The 15,196-nt window shown below is 46.0% G+C and overlaps 1 protein-coding gene across 4 annotated transcripts in view; it reads right to left on the bottom strand.

The window, feature by feature from the left end:
* EIF2AK3 (eukaryotic translation initiation factor 2 alpha kinase 3) overlaps positions 1-14,785 on the bottom strand; it is an 83,025-nt gene extending 68,240 nt beyond the window's left edge. For 2 of the 4 annotated variants that reach the window (XM_047781565.1, XM_047781564.1), the window contains exon 1: positions 14,182-14,785. In XM_047781565.1, the coding sequence (XP_047637521.1) occupies positions 14,182-14,489 (308 nt within the window). In that variant the 5' untranslated portion in view covers positions 14,490-14,785. The remainder of the gene's footprint in view (positions 1-14,181) is intronic. The other 2 variants (XM_047781563.1, XM_047781566.1) reach the window with 2 other exon arrangements.
* Between the last annotated feature and the right edge of the window lie 411 nt (positions 14,786-15,196).

Here is a 15,196-nt window from a genome sequence, read left to right as displayed (position 1 = left end):
TCCCCAACGGCTAAAGACCTTCCCCCAAAATAGCCTCCCTTGGACATTCACGTACCTTCTGGCACTAACAGAAACATGGCGGCACTGCTTCAGAAGCTATGAGAATTTTTGTCTCCATAACCCTCACCAGGCCCCAGGGATGGTGTAGGGGTGGTCCTTGCACTGAGCTACCATTTCCAGAGTATTTTCTCTCTTTTAAAAATCCTCAGATCAGACCATTCCATCCATCCATTACCCCTCTTAATAACTGTCTACTGACCCTTGGTTACCAGCCCCATTCCTTGAGGATTTGGGTTCCTGGTTCATTGTCACCATTAACATATTCTTTGGGTTTTCATTATCTGTCTACCTTGCCTCAGTCACTCCCATGGTCAGACCCTAAGCCCTGATCATTACCAATCACAACTTCCCTGTCCCACTGAAATTTCCAGCATCCCACCCTCAGCCACCGACCCTTCTTTTCCAGCTCCCTTCCTCTACTTCCCTGAGTCCACCAAACCTCTGACCCCACCAGGACTTATCAGCCATTGACCTACTACTGCTACCCTGAACTTCACAACCACTGTGCCTTCACTTCTCTTCATGCAATTTCAATTCCACAGTCCTTCACTTAAAGCACTTCCTGCTCACTCCCTCAACTCCCTACCCCCTCTCTTACATGTCACACTGGACTAGCAGAACTCCAACCCTGGCTGAATTCACCTTTCTGCCTTTGCTCAATCTTGCATCCGTGCAGCTACAGAAAAACATAACCCCTGACTGGTCTCACCTGAATCCTGACCTGGAACATCACGAGGGCTACGAATGATGCCTCAAAAACTAACACGCTACCCTAGTCCATCCACTCCCCCAGCCCATCCTAGATTAACTATTTTGTTTGGCCTTTTTCTTTTTCTTTTCTTTCTTTTCTTTCTTTCTTTTTTTTTTTTTTATGTCTTTTGCCTTTTCTAGGGCCGCTCCCATAGCATATGAAGATTCCCAGGCTAGGAGTCCAATAGAAGCTGTAGCTGCTGGCCTACGCCAGAGCCACAGCAACTTGGGATCCGAGCCATGTCTGTGACCTACACCACAGCTCACAGCAACGCCAGATCCTTAATCCACTAAACAAGGCCAAGGATCGAACTCGCAATCTCACGGTTCCTAGTCAGATTCGTTAACCACTGAGCCACAACGGGAACTCCACTGTTTGGCCATTTTTTTCAAATGTCCCACCCCAGCTCTTCCAAGCTCGTGCATTTCAGGGATTGTGCTTCCTAAATAAGGGTTTACTAAGGAAAACAGAAATAATCAAAAGAGATCCCACCACCCCATCTCTCCTCGTATCAGCACCTGGACCCATGAAATCCACCTCCTCTCCTCTTACTGAAGCTGAACCGTCCACATCTCCATCCTCCACCAACACATCTGCTTGGGCAACAGGTCTCTCCCATGCCTACCTGGGGACTCGCTCCTCAAAATCTCTCCACTTGCTCTCCCACCAATTATTCTACCTCCACCCCCACCCCAGCATCCCCCTCAGCCTTCAGACCTCCTCTTACATCCCTCAACTTAAAAACTGAGCCAGATTAAACATAAGGAACTACTCTCCCTCCTCCAATTTCCAATCTATTTCTTGCCCACCCCCACCCCCCACCTTTTGGGACAAAACTCCTTGAAAGAGTTCTATTGTCTGTGTCTCCAAATCCTCTCCCTCTTTCTGTCTTGAACTATGTCTAGTCAAGTTTTTGCCTCTACCTTTCCACTGAAAAGGCTCCTAGACTCACCAATGACCTTCACATTGAGACAGCCCATTCACTTGACCAACGTACAGCACCTGGCCAGCTAATTCTCCTGCTCTCTGTCTAGTCTTCATTTGGTTGATTACAGGATATTGAATATATGTCCCTGTGCTAAATGGAAGGACCTTGTTCTTTATCCTTCATCAGCCCTCCTCATGGGGCTTCCAGGGCACATCCTCTCCTGATTATATTTTTTCTTAGTTGTATGCTTTCCTCCCTCTCCCTCTCTCTTTTAATGATCATACCCATGGCATATGGAAGTTCCTGGGCCAGGTACTGCATGCTACAACGTGCCAGATCCTTTAACCCACTGCACTGGGCAGGGATCAAACCTGCACCTCAGCAGTGACCCAAGCTGCTGAAGTCAGATTCTTTTGTGTGTGTGTGTGTGTGTGTGTGTGTGTGTGTCTTTTTAGGGCTGCACCCTCGGCATATGGAGGTTCCCAGGCTAGGGTCTAATTGGAGCCACAGCTGCAAGTCTACACCACAGCCACAGCAACGAGGAATCCAAGCCACATCTGCAACCTACACCACAGCTCATGGCAACGCTGGATCCCCATTAAGCAAGGCCAGGGATTGAACCTGCAACCTCATGCTTCCTAGCTGAATTCACTTTTGCTGCATCACGACGGGAACTCCTGAAGTCAGATTCTTAACCCACTGCACCACACCAGGAACTCCAGTCCTATGCTTCTCTTTCTCTCTTTTTAGGGCCACTCCTGAGGCATATGGAAGTTCCCAGGCTAGGAGTCTTCTGCCACAGCAACACTGGATCCGAGCCACATCTGCAACCTATGTCGCAGCTTGCCAGCATGCCGGAGCCTTAAGCCACTAAGTAAGACCAGGGATTGAATCCGCATCCTCATGGATACTCGTTGAGTTCTTAACCCATTAGGCCACAATGAAAACTCTTACGCCTCTCTTCTCAGTTTTATTCATTTCCTGGTCCCCCCTCATCTCTCTTATCTCTTAAAATATTCTCAATCCACATGTACTTTTCTTTGGTGTTCTCCTCCACTCTCTTAGATTAAAATACCATTTGTAACCTGGCAATTTCCGAATTTACATCTCTGGTTTCAGGCCTTTCCCTGAACTCTGAATGTATATAGGTAACTGCCTGCCAGATTCAGATTGTTGAACAGGCTTCTCCAAATTCACATATCCAAAATCAATACTCCTAGACTGACACCCCCAATTCCTCAAACACATCATGCATGATTGTCCCTCAGGGGTTTTGCAGCTACTGTTCCTATGCATCATGGAACATACCTGCCAGATATAGAACAGGCTCTCGATAAGTATTTGTGGAATGAAAGGACATGCTGAACAGCTGTTCTAGGACTCTCTTAGGTGTCTCTGTCTGCTTCTCAAAGGCCATGCAAATTCCAAGCATATATAGCTATGCTTCCGGTTAGGGTTATAACTACAACTTTTATCTATTTCACTTCATACACAATGTTTGTAAATTCAAAGTAAAGTTATAAATTGACCCAGACAAACCAATTCAAGCAAACATATTTGAAACTTTTCAAAGAACTTAATTGTTTAGCAAAAGAATAAATGTATCAAGTGAATAAAGCGCTAATTTAGCTCCCAGACTATACGCTAATTCTCATTTTGAATTTTTCAAATGGTAACTCTTAATTTGTGAAAATAAAGATTTTTTTTTTTTTTTGCCACACTGCAAACCAGTAATTTTATTTTGTTTTTGTGTCTTTCGTCTTTTTTTTTTTTTTAGGGCCACACACAAGGAGGTTCCCAGGCTAGGGGTCAAATTGGAGCTGTAGCCACCTGCCTATGCCACAGCAACAGCAATGCCAGATCTGAACCACATCTGCAACCTACACCACAGCTCACGGCAACTCCAGAGCCTTAACCCACTGAGCAAGGCCAGGAATCGAAGCTGCGTCCTCATGGATGCTAGTTTCATTCATTTCCACTGAGCCATGATGGGAACTCCACAAACTAGTAATTTTAGATAACAAACCAAAAGAAAGGAAACAACTCAACTCTCCCCCACACACTGTCCTACATGCTACTGGGAGTCAGAGGAGAAGGATGTTATAATTATAATTATGTTATAATGAAGGGTATAAAGAAGTCCTACCTTGGAGTTCCTGTCATGGCTCAGTGCTAAAGAATCCGACTAGGAAACATAAGGTTGCAGGTTCGATCCCTGGCCTTGCTCAGTGGGTTAAGGATCCAGCATTGCCATGAGCTGTGGTGTAGGTCACAGACAAGGCTTGGATCTTGTGTTGCGGTGACTCCAGTGGAGGCTGGCAGCTACAGCTCTGATTAGACCCTTAGCCTGGGAATCTCCACATGCCGAGGATGCAGCCCTAGAAAAGACAAAAAAAAAAAAGAAAGAAAAAGAAGTCCTACCTTAGATGTGTCAATTCACAAATAAAAGCAATAAAATCTAATTCACTTAGTGATCAAGGGTTCAGAGCCCAGTTAACTCTTTCCTCATCCCATTGCAGAAATAGCTAGTTTTTCTATTCAATAATCACTAACTGTAAATAAAAGGCTGAATTAAAAATACTCTAGGAGTACCCATTGTGGCTCAGTGGGTTAAGAACCTGACTAGTATCTGTGAGGATACTAGGTTCAATCCCTGGCCTCACTCAGTGGGTTAAGGATCTGGCATTGCTGTGAGCTGTGGTGTAGGTGGCAGAGGAGGCTTGGATCTGGCATTGCTGTAGCTGTGATGTAGGCCGGCAGCTGCAGCTCCAATTCGACCCCTAACCTGGGAACTTCCATATGCCACAGGTGCAGCCCTAAAAAAGGCAAAAAATAAAATAAAATAAAAAATAAACAAGATATTTTCAAGATGATGAACTCAAAGTATCTAGAGAGTATGTGCGGCGTTCCCACTGTGTCTAAGTGGGTTCTAAGAACCCAACTAGTATCCATGATGATTTGGGTTCCATCCCTGGCCTTGCTCAGTGAGTTAAGGATACAGAGTTGCCACAAGCTGTGGTGTAGGTCAGGCATAGGCTGGCAGCTGCAGCTCCAATTCAACCCTAGCCTGGGAACTTCCATATGCCACAGTATAACCCTAAAAAGAAAAAAAAAAAAAAGAGTATGTGTGAATTCGAGCACTAATTGAAAGAAATACAAGTATGCAGGCAGGAATAATTAAATACGTGCCTCTCTAACTAGCTATTGGTATTAGCGTAATCTGGCTTAGATTTGAGTGGTGTATCCTTAATTATTTTAACCCCTCTTAATGGGAATAACAAGGAAAATCTCCTAACAAACTCTGCCAGTTGTCAAAAATAAACAAACTAGCAATATTCTTTATCCTCCTCTGCTAGAATTTGTGGTGCCTTCTGCTGGGGCTGGAACCAAGAAGCACCACCAGGGCAAAGAGCTACAGAACCATTTAGACTGTTCCACCTGATCACATTCTTGGAGAGAGATACTCTCAACACACTATTGGTTGAGAGAAGCATCAAGGAGACAGATACTGCTGAAAAAGAAAGTTCTCCGGCTGAATGCAAGGACGATCAGAGGTGACAATAAAATACGGCATTTAGAACAAACATCAATTAGGGTGTTTAATAAGATCCTCCCCCCAGAAAAAAAAGGGGGGGAGAATCTAAGGCCATTTATCTCCCCATGATCCACTCACCCTATTTTGAGGTTTCTATGAACAAGACGAAAAACTCTTAACTTATTTAAGAATCAAAGGAACCACAGGAGCAGCATTTCCAGTGGAATGAATTGGAGCTTTGAAGTCGGCCCTGGTGTCCATTCCCACGGCTCTGCTCTTGTTCTGCTCCTAGCTTCGTTCAACTTGCTTTTTCATGGGTAAAACTGACTACATCACCCAGCTCAGCAAAACTCAAATTTGCCTGAGTATCAGAATAATCTGGTGTGCTTGTAAAAACCAGTAAAGGTTCAGAGGCCCCATGCCCAGAATGGAGCTGGGAGACTGTGGCTTAACAAGCACCCCAGTAAGTCTCAGGATAAAGGCCAATCTGGCAAAGTGCGATTTACCTCCAAACGCCATTGCCTTGGAGTAAAAAATAATAATGATAATCCAGGGAGTTCCCTGGTGGCTCAAGGGGTTGCCAATCTGGTGTTACTGCTGTGGCTTGGGTTCAATCCCTGACCCAACAACTTCCGAATGCTGCGGGTATGGCCAAGAACAAACAAACAAGGAGTTCCCATCGTGGCTCAGCAGAAACAAATCTGACTAGCATCCATGAGGACACAGGTTTGATCCCTGGCCTCGTTCAGTGGGTTAAGGATCTAGCATCACCATAAGCTGTGGTGTAGGTAGAAGAAAAGGTTCGGATCCCACATTGCTGTGGCTGTGGTGTAGGCCAGCAGCTGTAGCTCCAATCTGACCCATAGCCTGGGAAATTCAATATGTCATGAGCACAGCCCTAAAAAAAAAAAAAATTACAACAAAAAATAACCCCTCATTCAGATGAAGACGGACTACTGATCAACTCTGTCAGCAAACTCTGTCAAAACTTCTCTCACTTACACATTGCTTCAGTTTACAAAGGCATTTGTTTGGATGATTCAACAGCAAGCACTATTCTCTCACCCATAACCCGATACTTTGAAACTCCTCTCAAGAAGGTTTGCAATGACCTCCTCCCGGTGGCCAGGCCCACTCCCCTCTAGCAGGTTTATCCCCGAGGCAGCGGCTGGCACCCTGGCTACTTCCCCTTCTGGACCAGTCTGCTTCCTCATCCTCACCTGCCATCCTGACAGCTTTCCATCTCTTACAAGCAGAGCAAGGAGTTCGAGCTTCATCCAAAGCCTGCAGCTTACTCTATGTGCAATCTGACAGCTCCCTGAGTCATGTAACACTTACAGTTCATCCCTCTCCATAGTTCTGCATTTTCAACAAAGCATCTAACACCTACATCAGAAATCAAATCTCTCTCCTTCATCACCCTCTACATTTAGGCAACAGTCAAGTACTCTTTTTTTAGAGATTATTTTTTAATTGAAGTAGTTAATTTACAATGTGTTAATTTTAAGTGTACAGGAAAGTGATTCAGTTATACATAAATGTATATTCTTTTTAAGATTCAGCAGTCATGAACTCTTTTTTTTTTTTTTTTCTTTTTAGGGTTGCACCTGCAGCATATGGAAATTCCCAGGCGAGGGGTCAAATAGAGCTGCAGATGCAGGCCTATGCCACAGCCACAACAATGACAGATCCGAGCCAGGTCTGTGACCTATGCCAATGCCTGATCCTTAACCCACTGGGCGAGGCCAGGGATCAAACCTGCATCCTCATGGATACTGGTTGGGTTCTTAACCCACTGAACCACAAGGGGATCTCCTCTTGATTCTATTTCTGAAGCTTCCTTTAAATCTTTTCCTTCTTCAGTCTCAAGGCTCTTTCTTATCCTAGAACAGATTCACATGTCTCATCAGAACATCTTCAGAAGACCTCCTGCCTTTGGTCTCCTCCCCCTCTGCTCTTCTGACAGTTTTGTTTCTATAATAGAGATCCAGTGAACTTCCAAAGCTCTCTGTGCCCACTGAATGAAGGCCACTTGGTATGGCACATAGTCTGGCACAACCGAGGTTTCTAACCTTTTGAACAAAGTTCCCTTGTTAATTTGGTTTTTGTCTCATGTCTTAAACGACTTCATGTGCCCCCCTCCCCCCGCCCCCCGAGACATCACTTCTAATGAATCCCCCCATCTTTAGAGGAAATATTTAAGTACCAATCAAAATATTCAAGACTTCTTTAAAAAGTAGCTAAAATTTCTACCAATTAAGTTTGGTATAATTCTAGTGCAAAACCGAGAAACTTGTCTTTTTAATTAGCCCTCTCCTCACTGAATGTCCAATTTCCATCAGGCTACTTGAAAAATATGGTCAGTCTCACAGATCTCCCCCAAGGCAGGTGCATAAGGGTCCAGCAGCCCTGGTTCGGCCACTGCTGCTTTGAGCCCTTGCTCACATCATCCCTGCGGCCGAGACCCTTCTTGACACTTCACATCCAAGGACTTGGTCACTTGACGTCTCTATTCTCTCACTCTCGAACTCCTCTTCTGGCACTTATCATCCATCCCAGCACAGCTAATTCTTTAACACACGTATCTCCCCCTCAGACCTGAGACTCAAGGACAGCCCAGGGGTCCATTTATCTACCCTCAGCCCTCACCACTTGGAGCCCCTAATAAGACGCAAGAGATGTGGAGTTCCCGTCATAGTGCAGTGGAAAGGAATCTAACTAGAAACCATGAGGTTGCAGGTTCGATCTCTGGCCTCGCTCACTGGGTTAAGAATCCAGCGTTGCCATGAGCTGTGGTGTAGGTCACAGACACAGCTCGGATCTGGCATTGCTGTGGCTGTGGTGTAGGCCGGCAGCAACAGCTCCAATTCGACCCCTACCCTGGAAACCTCCATAGGGCGCAGGTGCAGCCCTTAAAAAAAAAAAAAAGATGCAACAGATATTTGTTGAATGAATAAATCTTGCTAGGGCACATATTATTATTCACATAAAACAAAAACAAAAAAGGAGTTCCGGAGTTCCCGTCATGGCGCAGTGGTTAACGAATCCAACTAGGAACCATGAGGTTGCGGGTTCGGTCCCTGCCCTCACTCAGTGGGTTAACGATCCGGCGTTGCCGTGAGCTGTGGTGTAGGTTGCAGACGCGGCTCGGATCCCGCATTGCTGTGGCTCTGGCGTAGGCTCCGATTAGACCCCTAGCCTGGGAACCTCCATATGCCGCGGGAGCGGCCCAAGAAATAGCAACAGCAACAACAACAACAACTACAACAACAAAAAAGACAAAAAGACCAAAAAAAAAAAAAAAAAGGAGTTCCTATCATGGCTTAGCAGTTAACCAACCCGACTAATATCCATGAGGACTTGGGTTCAATCCCTGGCCTCGCTCAGTGGGTTAAGGGTCCATCGTTGCCGCGAGCTGTGGTGTAGGTCACAGATGCAGCTCGGATCCAAGCTGCTGTGGCTGTGGCTGGCGGCTAAAGCACCGATTGGACCCCTAGCCTGGGAACCTCCATATACCTCGAATGTGGCCCTCAAAACACACAAAAAAAGAAAAAGAAACTGAGGAAGATGTGAAAAGATGTGACTTGCCTAAGGTCATACACCAAATAAGAGATTTGTGACAGAATTCAGAAGTGCAAACTGTGGGTTTTCTAACTCTATCATTCTGTTAACTGTAAGTTTGCATTGGTGGCAACTCCTATATTACTACAATGTGCAGCTTTTATTCCTTCCAGAATTTCCATCAAGACATCATGTATGCTGTTATTGCTGATTATGCTGATTAAGCCCTCAACTGAGCAGAAATGACCTTGGGCCAGGATGAATACCCCTTTTTAAAAGTTTTGTTTGCTCTGACTTCCATCACCCAGAAAACCTGCCTATTAACAATTAAGTTTGTCAGAGTCTGATAAGCAAACGCTGAATTCCTTCATGCAATAGCTCTGAAGGGGACTTACTGCCTGAATAAATTTCCCACGTGAAACAGAAGCAGGTGACAGGCGAATTACATCAATTGGATAGTTTCTGTGTTACCAACTGTTTATTTTAAAACTGTACATTTCCTTTCACAGGAAAAAAAAAGAACTTCACAAAGTTAAAAACGTGACTCGGTCAAACCTGCTTTTTTGATGTAACCAAGAATCCTCCACCTAAATATACACTCTCACTCAAGGAAGCATATGTTCTTGCTGAAAAGCAAACATACTCCTTGGACTTTACGTCTTAGTCCTCACTTACTAAGTAGATTGTCAAATCAAACTTCCTTTATTTAAACACATCACAAGACTCTCCACGCCCCAAATCAAAACAAATACAGGGCCCAAAATTGCTATGTAACTTGGACATATCAGCTAGACCTTTAGAAATACAATCTAAGTTTTCAATGTTACAGACCACATGAGAGTGACAGAGTTCCTTTTCCTATTAAAACATTTTTCAAAGCACTTTTTCTACTCTCTGAAACCTTTTTAATACAATGGTTGTTTACAAATAGAATGGGGTGGAAAAAAAATAAAGAATTAATCTCCTCCCTCACATTTAGTTCTGAAACCTGCCCATTCTCCTTTCTGTATTTTAAAACATGTTATACTAAAAATGCACAGGCAGCTTCTCTCCTACAGGAAAAAAAAGAAAAAGGTAAAAAAGTAGATGGAATTCCCAGGCAGTATTTAAGGAATGAAAACTACTTGGAAGTCCAGGTCACAGCAGCTGATCAAGACAGGTGATCTTCTGCACCTGGGAGTATGAATACAGAATCATGTCCCCAGTCCTGTTATATAATCATATCTAGCATCCAGGTGTCAATTAAGCTAAACAGACAATTAGAGACAGCAAAGATAGCTCATGCTTGCCTAAAGTATGTTTCTTTTGGCTTAACAACAAGCCTCGAAAGTTACGCATGAATTCTTCTTTATTTGTGATTTTAGTCCACTTTAAAAGTCCGGGGTCAGGAAAGTGGGCAAAAGACTGAGTTCCCTTTCAGCACTGTATCCTGAGATTCTACTACCCAGTGGTTGTATGAGTTTCAAAGCCTTGATTATGAACCCAAAAATCTGAGGAAGCCCAGATTTCTGTACCATTGACTATCTCAGTTTACAGATGCACAAATTTGAGAAGAATTAAAGACAGAGGGAAAAGGAACAAATATTTTACAAAGGAGTGTGATAGTTAAAACTACTTCTTTACAACTTCTGAGGTTGTCAGGTGTCACTATGAAGACATCTATCCCATCAAAAGAGCCCCAAGTGACACCTTGTATTTTGCTATTTGTGCTGGTGTTGGAAAACTGGTAACTTTTTTTTTTCTTTTTAGGGCTGCTCTAGCAGCATATGGAAGTTCCTGGGCTAGAGGTCAAATCAGAGCTGCAGCTACAGGCCTACACCACAGCCACACTGGATCTGAGCAGCATCTGCAACCTATGCCACAGCTTGCAGTAACACTAGATCCTTAACCTGCTGAGCAAGGCCAGGGATCAAACCTGAAACCTCACAGACACTACGTCAGCTTCTCAAACAACTGAGTCACAACAGGAATGCCAAAACTGGTAACTCTTAATATGCATAAAGCCTAACAGTGAGATTTTGAGTTTCTTCCCAACAATCTGCAATGACCACCTCATTTAAATTTCAACTAAATGTAATATTTAACAGAGGAAGCGCTGACAACAAGACTGCTACCAGAAAAACAAGTTCATTTTAGCTACTTTTTAAAGAAAAAAAAAAACATTTATTCACTCATTCACATGCTTGAGATGCAGAGTAAGCATTTAGACTGAAACCAAAGAAAATTCCATCAAAAATAAAATAAACTATCCAGTCTCAAACTGCTTCTTCAGCATCAAAAGACAACAGGCAAAAACAAAAGATATTAATTCCCCACCTTGTCTTTTAAAAAAAGTGTTGCGGAGTTCCCATCATGGCTCAGTGGTTAACGAATCCCACTAGGAACCATGAGGTTTCGAGTTCGATCCCTGCCCTTCCTCAGTGGGTTAAGGATCTGGCGTTGCCATGAGCTGTGGTGTAGGTAGCAGACGTGACTTGGATCCCGCTTTGCTGTGGCTCTGGCATAGGCCAGCGGCTGCAGCTCCGATTTGACCCCTAGCCTGGGAACCTCCATATGCCATGGGAGTGGCTCAAGAAATGGCAAAAAGACAAAAAATAAATAAATAAAATTTAAAAAAATAAAAATAAATAAAAACAGTGTTGCAGGGACCATGGTTCTTTACAGCTGTTTGTAATAAACGCTTGGTTAATCCAAATGTGTTTCCCTAATCCTCCCTCTTTAAATAAACAGGATATCGGCCTATTACTATAGAACTGGTATTCTCTGTTTTTTTACTTTTTTTGAAAGAGCACTTGGGGAAAAAAACAAGTTTTGCAAACTGTGCATATTTATCTCTTGTTGATTCTATCTATTTACTTCCTCAAGGTTTCTCAAACTTTCCACACAATCTTAAGCTACCAGGTAGACCCCTAAACCCCCGCCCATCTCTTCCTAGCTAACTGTGTTTGCCAGATCCTCTTTTTCAACCTGTCAGTATAGGCTCCCTCCCCACTGAAACTATAAAGGAGATCAGGGGTCATGGGTTTAACAGTGAGCAGTCGACAAAATGAGGCTGAACCTCTGGCAATCTGAGTAACCCTCTAGTGCTTTATTTTATTATTATTATTATTATTTGCTGCCCCGAGGTATATGGATATATGGAAGTTTTTGGGCCAGGGATCAGATCCAAGGCCTAATGCGACCTGCCTGGCAGCTGCGGCAACACCGGATCCTCAACCCCACTGCAGGGCGGGGGATAGAACCCTCATCCCAGCGCTCAAGATACTGATCCCCTTGCGCCACAGCAGGAACTCCAACCCTCTAGGGCTTTAAATTCTTTATGTGTGTTCATCCCAAATCCCTCATCTTCTCAGGCCTTACGCCATACCTCCAACCCAGACAGCTGTCTTTCTGTCTCCTTTGCTGGCTCATCATCCCTGAAACATAAGGCATTTCCGGCAGCTTTTATCACCAGCCTTCTCTTCTCCCTGTTTCAGCCATTTACCCTGATGTCTCTCCAACCGAAGTCACTCCTTTCCTACCTAACCTCTCCCTCTGGATGGCCTGCCAGTGCCTCCGAGTCACCACGCCCGACACGGAAGCCCTTGCCTTTTACTCCCTGCTCCCCTAAATCTCCCCAGGTTTCCCCATGTGCTCTCACCTCTCTAGCCACCCTCCCCACCCCCGCCACCTTCAGATGGCGGTGCCAATGGAGGAGGAATCAATTAATTGGCCAAGAACCAAGATTCTGCCAGTCTCTCAAATTTACCTGCTGTGTTCCTTATCCGCTTGTCAGGACACCTCTCGACTGCACTGCACTGCTGTAACAGTCTCCTTTGGTACCTTTCCCTCAAATTTAGCATTTGTTGTCCTCTACACAATGCTTCTCAAACTGTAAGGTGAATCACATGCTGACCTTGTTAAACTACAGATGCTCATTCAGTGGGTCTGCCTAGTACCTGATTCTGGATTCCTAACGGGTTCCCAGGTGATGATGATGTCAGCAAGCCTAAGGCTGCATATACACAACATGGCCCCAACCTAGTTTTATAGCCTTGTCTTCTACATGCATGTCTGTCTGTATCTTACACACACACACACACACACACACACCCCATGTTCCCTAAACATACTTTCCAGTTTCTTGCTGTTTCCTCAAGTTCACTATCTGCCCAATACAATTCTACCCACTTTTCAGGAAACAACTCATTCTGCCACAACCTCTTCTTATCTGCTCTCCTACCTCACCCAGGTACCCCACCCATAGAACACCACATATACCTTGGGACACTGATGGCATTTAATTTGTATGGCTTCTGCCCTGTAATGTCATTACAGATCTCTTCATTTAATGCTCACTGCTGGACTGCACACTCCCCTGGGGGGGAGGGACTCTCTGCCTAACCTCTGTATCCCCAGGGCATCGAGGGGCCCTTTTCAGGGCCAAGAAGCACCTGCTGCAGTGGTTGTGGCATCTAAGAAAAACGACACATCTTGCTCCATTTCACGTTAACTCACTTTGAGCAAGTGCTTCAGAAGTTTCTTTAAAACAAAAACAATCTTCCTGGATAGCTATTTCATTAGCAAAACCTATGGAAAGTTTGTCAAACATCTGCCAGTGTAAAAACATCTATATACAAACATTCAAGTGGTGCCTCCAGAATGTGAATTATCAAAATTCATGAACATGACCAGAGCGCTTAAGCATTAGTTAGTGGTATTCAAGAATTATCCGGAGTGTGTGTTAAATTTGCAGATTCCAGGTTCTTATCCTGGGAATGTCTAATTCAGTAAATCTGGGATGGAACACAGAAAACTGTAGTTAACCAGCATCCCTAGGTGGTTCTGATGCAGGCGTTCTGCAGATCCCAATTAAGAGAAATTCTGACTTCAACCCTGGTCCGTGGGCAGTACAAGGGTGTGTTTAAAACGGAAATGTTGAAATCTCTTTGTGAAGTCCTTTCCCCAAACAGCTGTCACCCAAGCACAGACATAACGTAATTCACGAAAGAAAAAAAGAGGCTGTTAGTTTCTTGGAGTATGAATATAACTCGAAAACAATGCAAGAGGTAAACTACGTTTTTTCCCCACCTCGCGCTCCCTTCTCCGAGCATCCCCCAGGCGCCTTCGAGGATGCTGCTCGCTCCCGCGAGCAAGGATCTGGTGCCGGGGAGCTGAGGGATGCCCGCCACTGGTCCAGGAGATGGGAAAGCATTCCCGCGCTCGCCCCCTGGGCACCAGCTGTCCTCAGCTAGCCAGAGGAACCGGCGGAGTGGAGAGCCGGCCCCCCAATCCTCCGCGGCGCACGCGCATAAATAAGTCGCCTCCCCGGGTCTGCGGTCCCGGCGCTCAGCCCGTGCCCCTCACCTGCCGAACGGCCGAAGGTCAGGATCGTCGTCGGGTTCCGGATCCCGTGGCTCCTGCTCGCCCGCGGCCGCCGGTAGCGCCTCGGCGTCCTCCACTGTCACCTCGGCTGCAGTCACGGCGCCGGAAGCCGGCACCCGCGCGGCCGAGGTGGGAGCGGCCGCGGCCCCCAGGCCGAACGCCGCCTTCGAGGTCGGTGTCGGGAGCTCCGAGGCGCGCCGCGCGACCACCATTCCGGTCGAGAGCCCCAGTAGCAGCAGCAACAGTAACAGCGCCCGCGCCAGCGACCCCGGGCGGGTGGCGCGCTCCATCAGCGGCCCGCTCTGCGCGCGGGCATGGAGATGCAGCCCCGACGCCCGCCTCTGCTGTCTCTCGGAGCCCCCGACCAAGACGTGGAAGCGCTAAAGTCCCTGCCGCCGCCCGGACGGTCTGGACCGCCAGCTGCGTTATCCCGGCCACGTCTTAGCCCGGCCTCCGCCACCGCCACCTGACTGACAGCCTCCCTCGGACATCGCCCATTGAACACACTTTCCGCGCATATGCTCTCCAATTGGCTGCGGACACTGCCACTCTGGGCAGCCAGGCTAGTCCTGTTGGAGAAGGTGGGTTTTCTGAGGTTGTCAACATCGCGCCTACCAATTAACTTGTACTGCCTTAGCCCGAGGCTCGGCCCTCTTCCGGACTCGGTTACCAATTAGAAACGCCACTCCCTGCAGTATTCTTATATGATTGGTGAGTTCCCCAGTTCCCAGAATACCTTTCCCCGAAGCAGATTAGCTAGCTTGGTGGTTGGCCTCGCCCCCTCAAAGCAAGGCGCTAGAGAAGACTTGAAGATCATTGGTGGAAGCGGATGCCCCTCAAAAGTCCAGCTAACTACTTCTTGATTGGTTGGAAGCGGCACTTAATACGTGGCGGATTCTGACTGTGGAGAGCACGGTCCCAAGTGAAACGAAGAGTGGGAGGCGAGTCCCTGGTGGCGGGGAGGCGGCCGACCTTCAAGGAGTTACGCTGCGGCTCT

This window comes from Phacochoerus africanus, chromosome 5 (genome assembly GCF_016906955.1).
Source record: "Phacochoerus africanus isolate WHEZ1 chromosome 5, ROS_Pafr_v1, whole genome shotgun sequence".
NCBI classification, from domain to species: domain Eukaryota; kingdom Metazoa; phylum Chordata; class Mammalia; order Artiodactyla; family Suidae; genus Phacochoerus; species Phacochoerus africanus.
The sequence above is the reverse complement of the archived record's forward strand: the minus strand, read 5'-3'. Positions and strand labels throughout refer to the sequence as shown.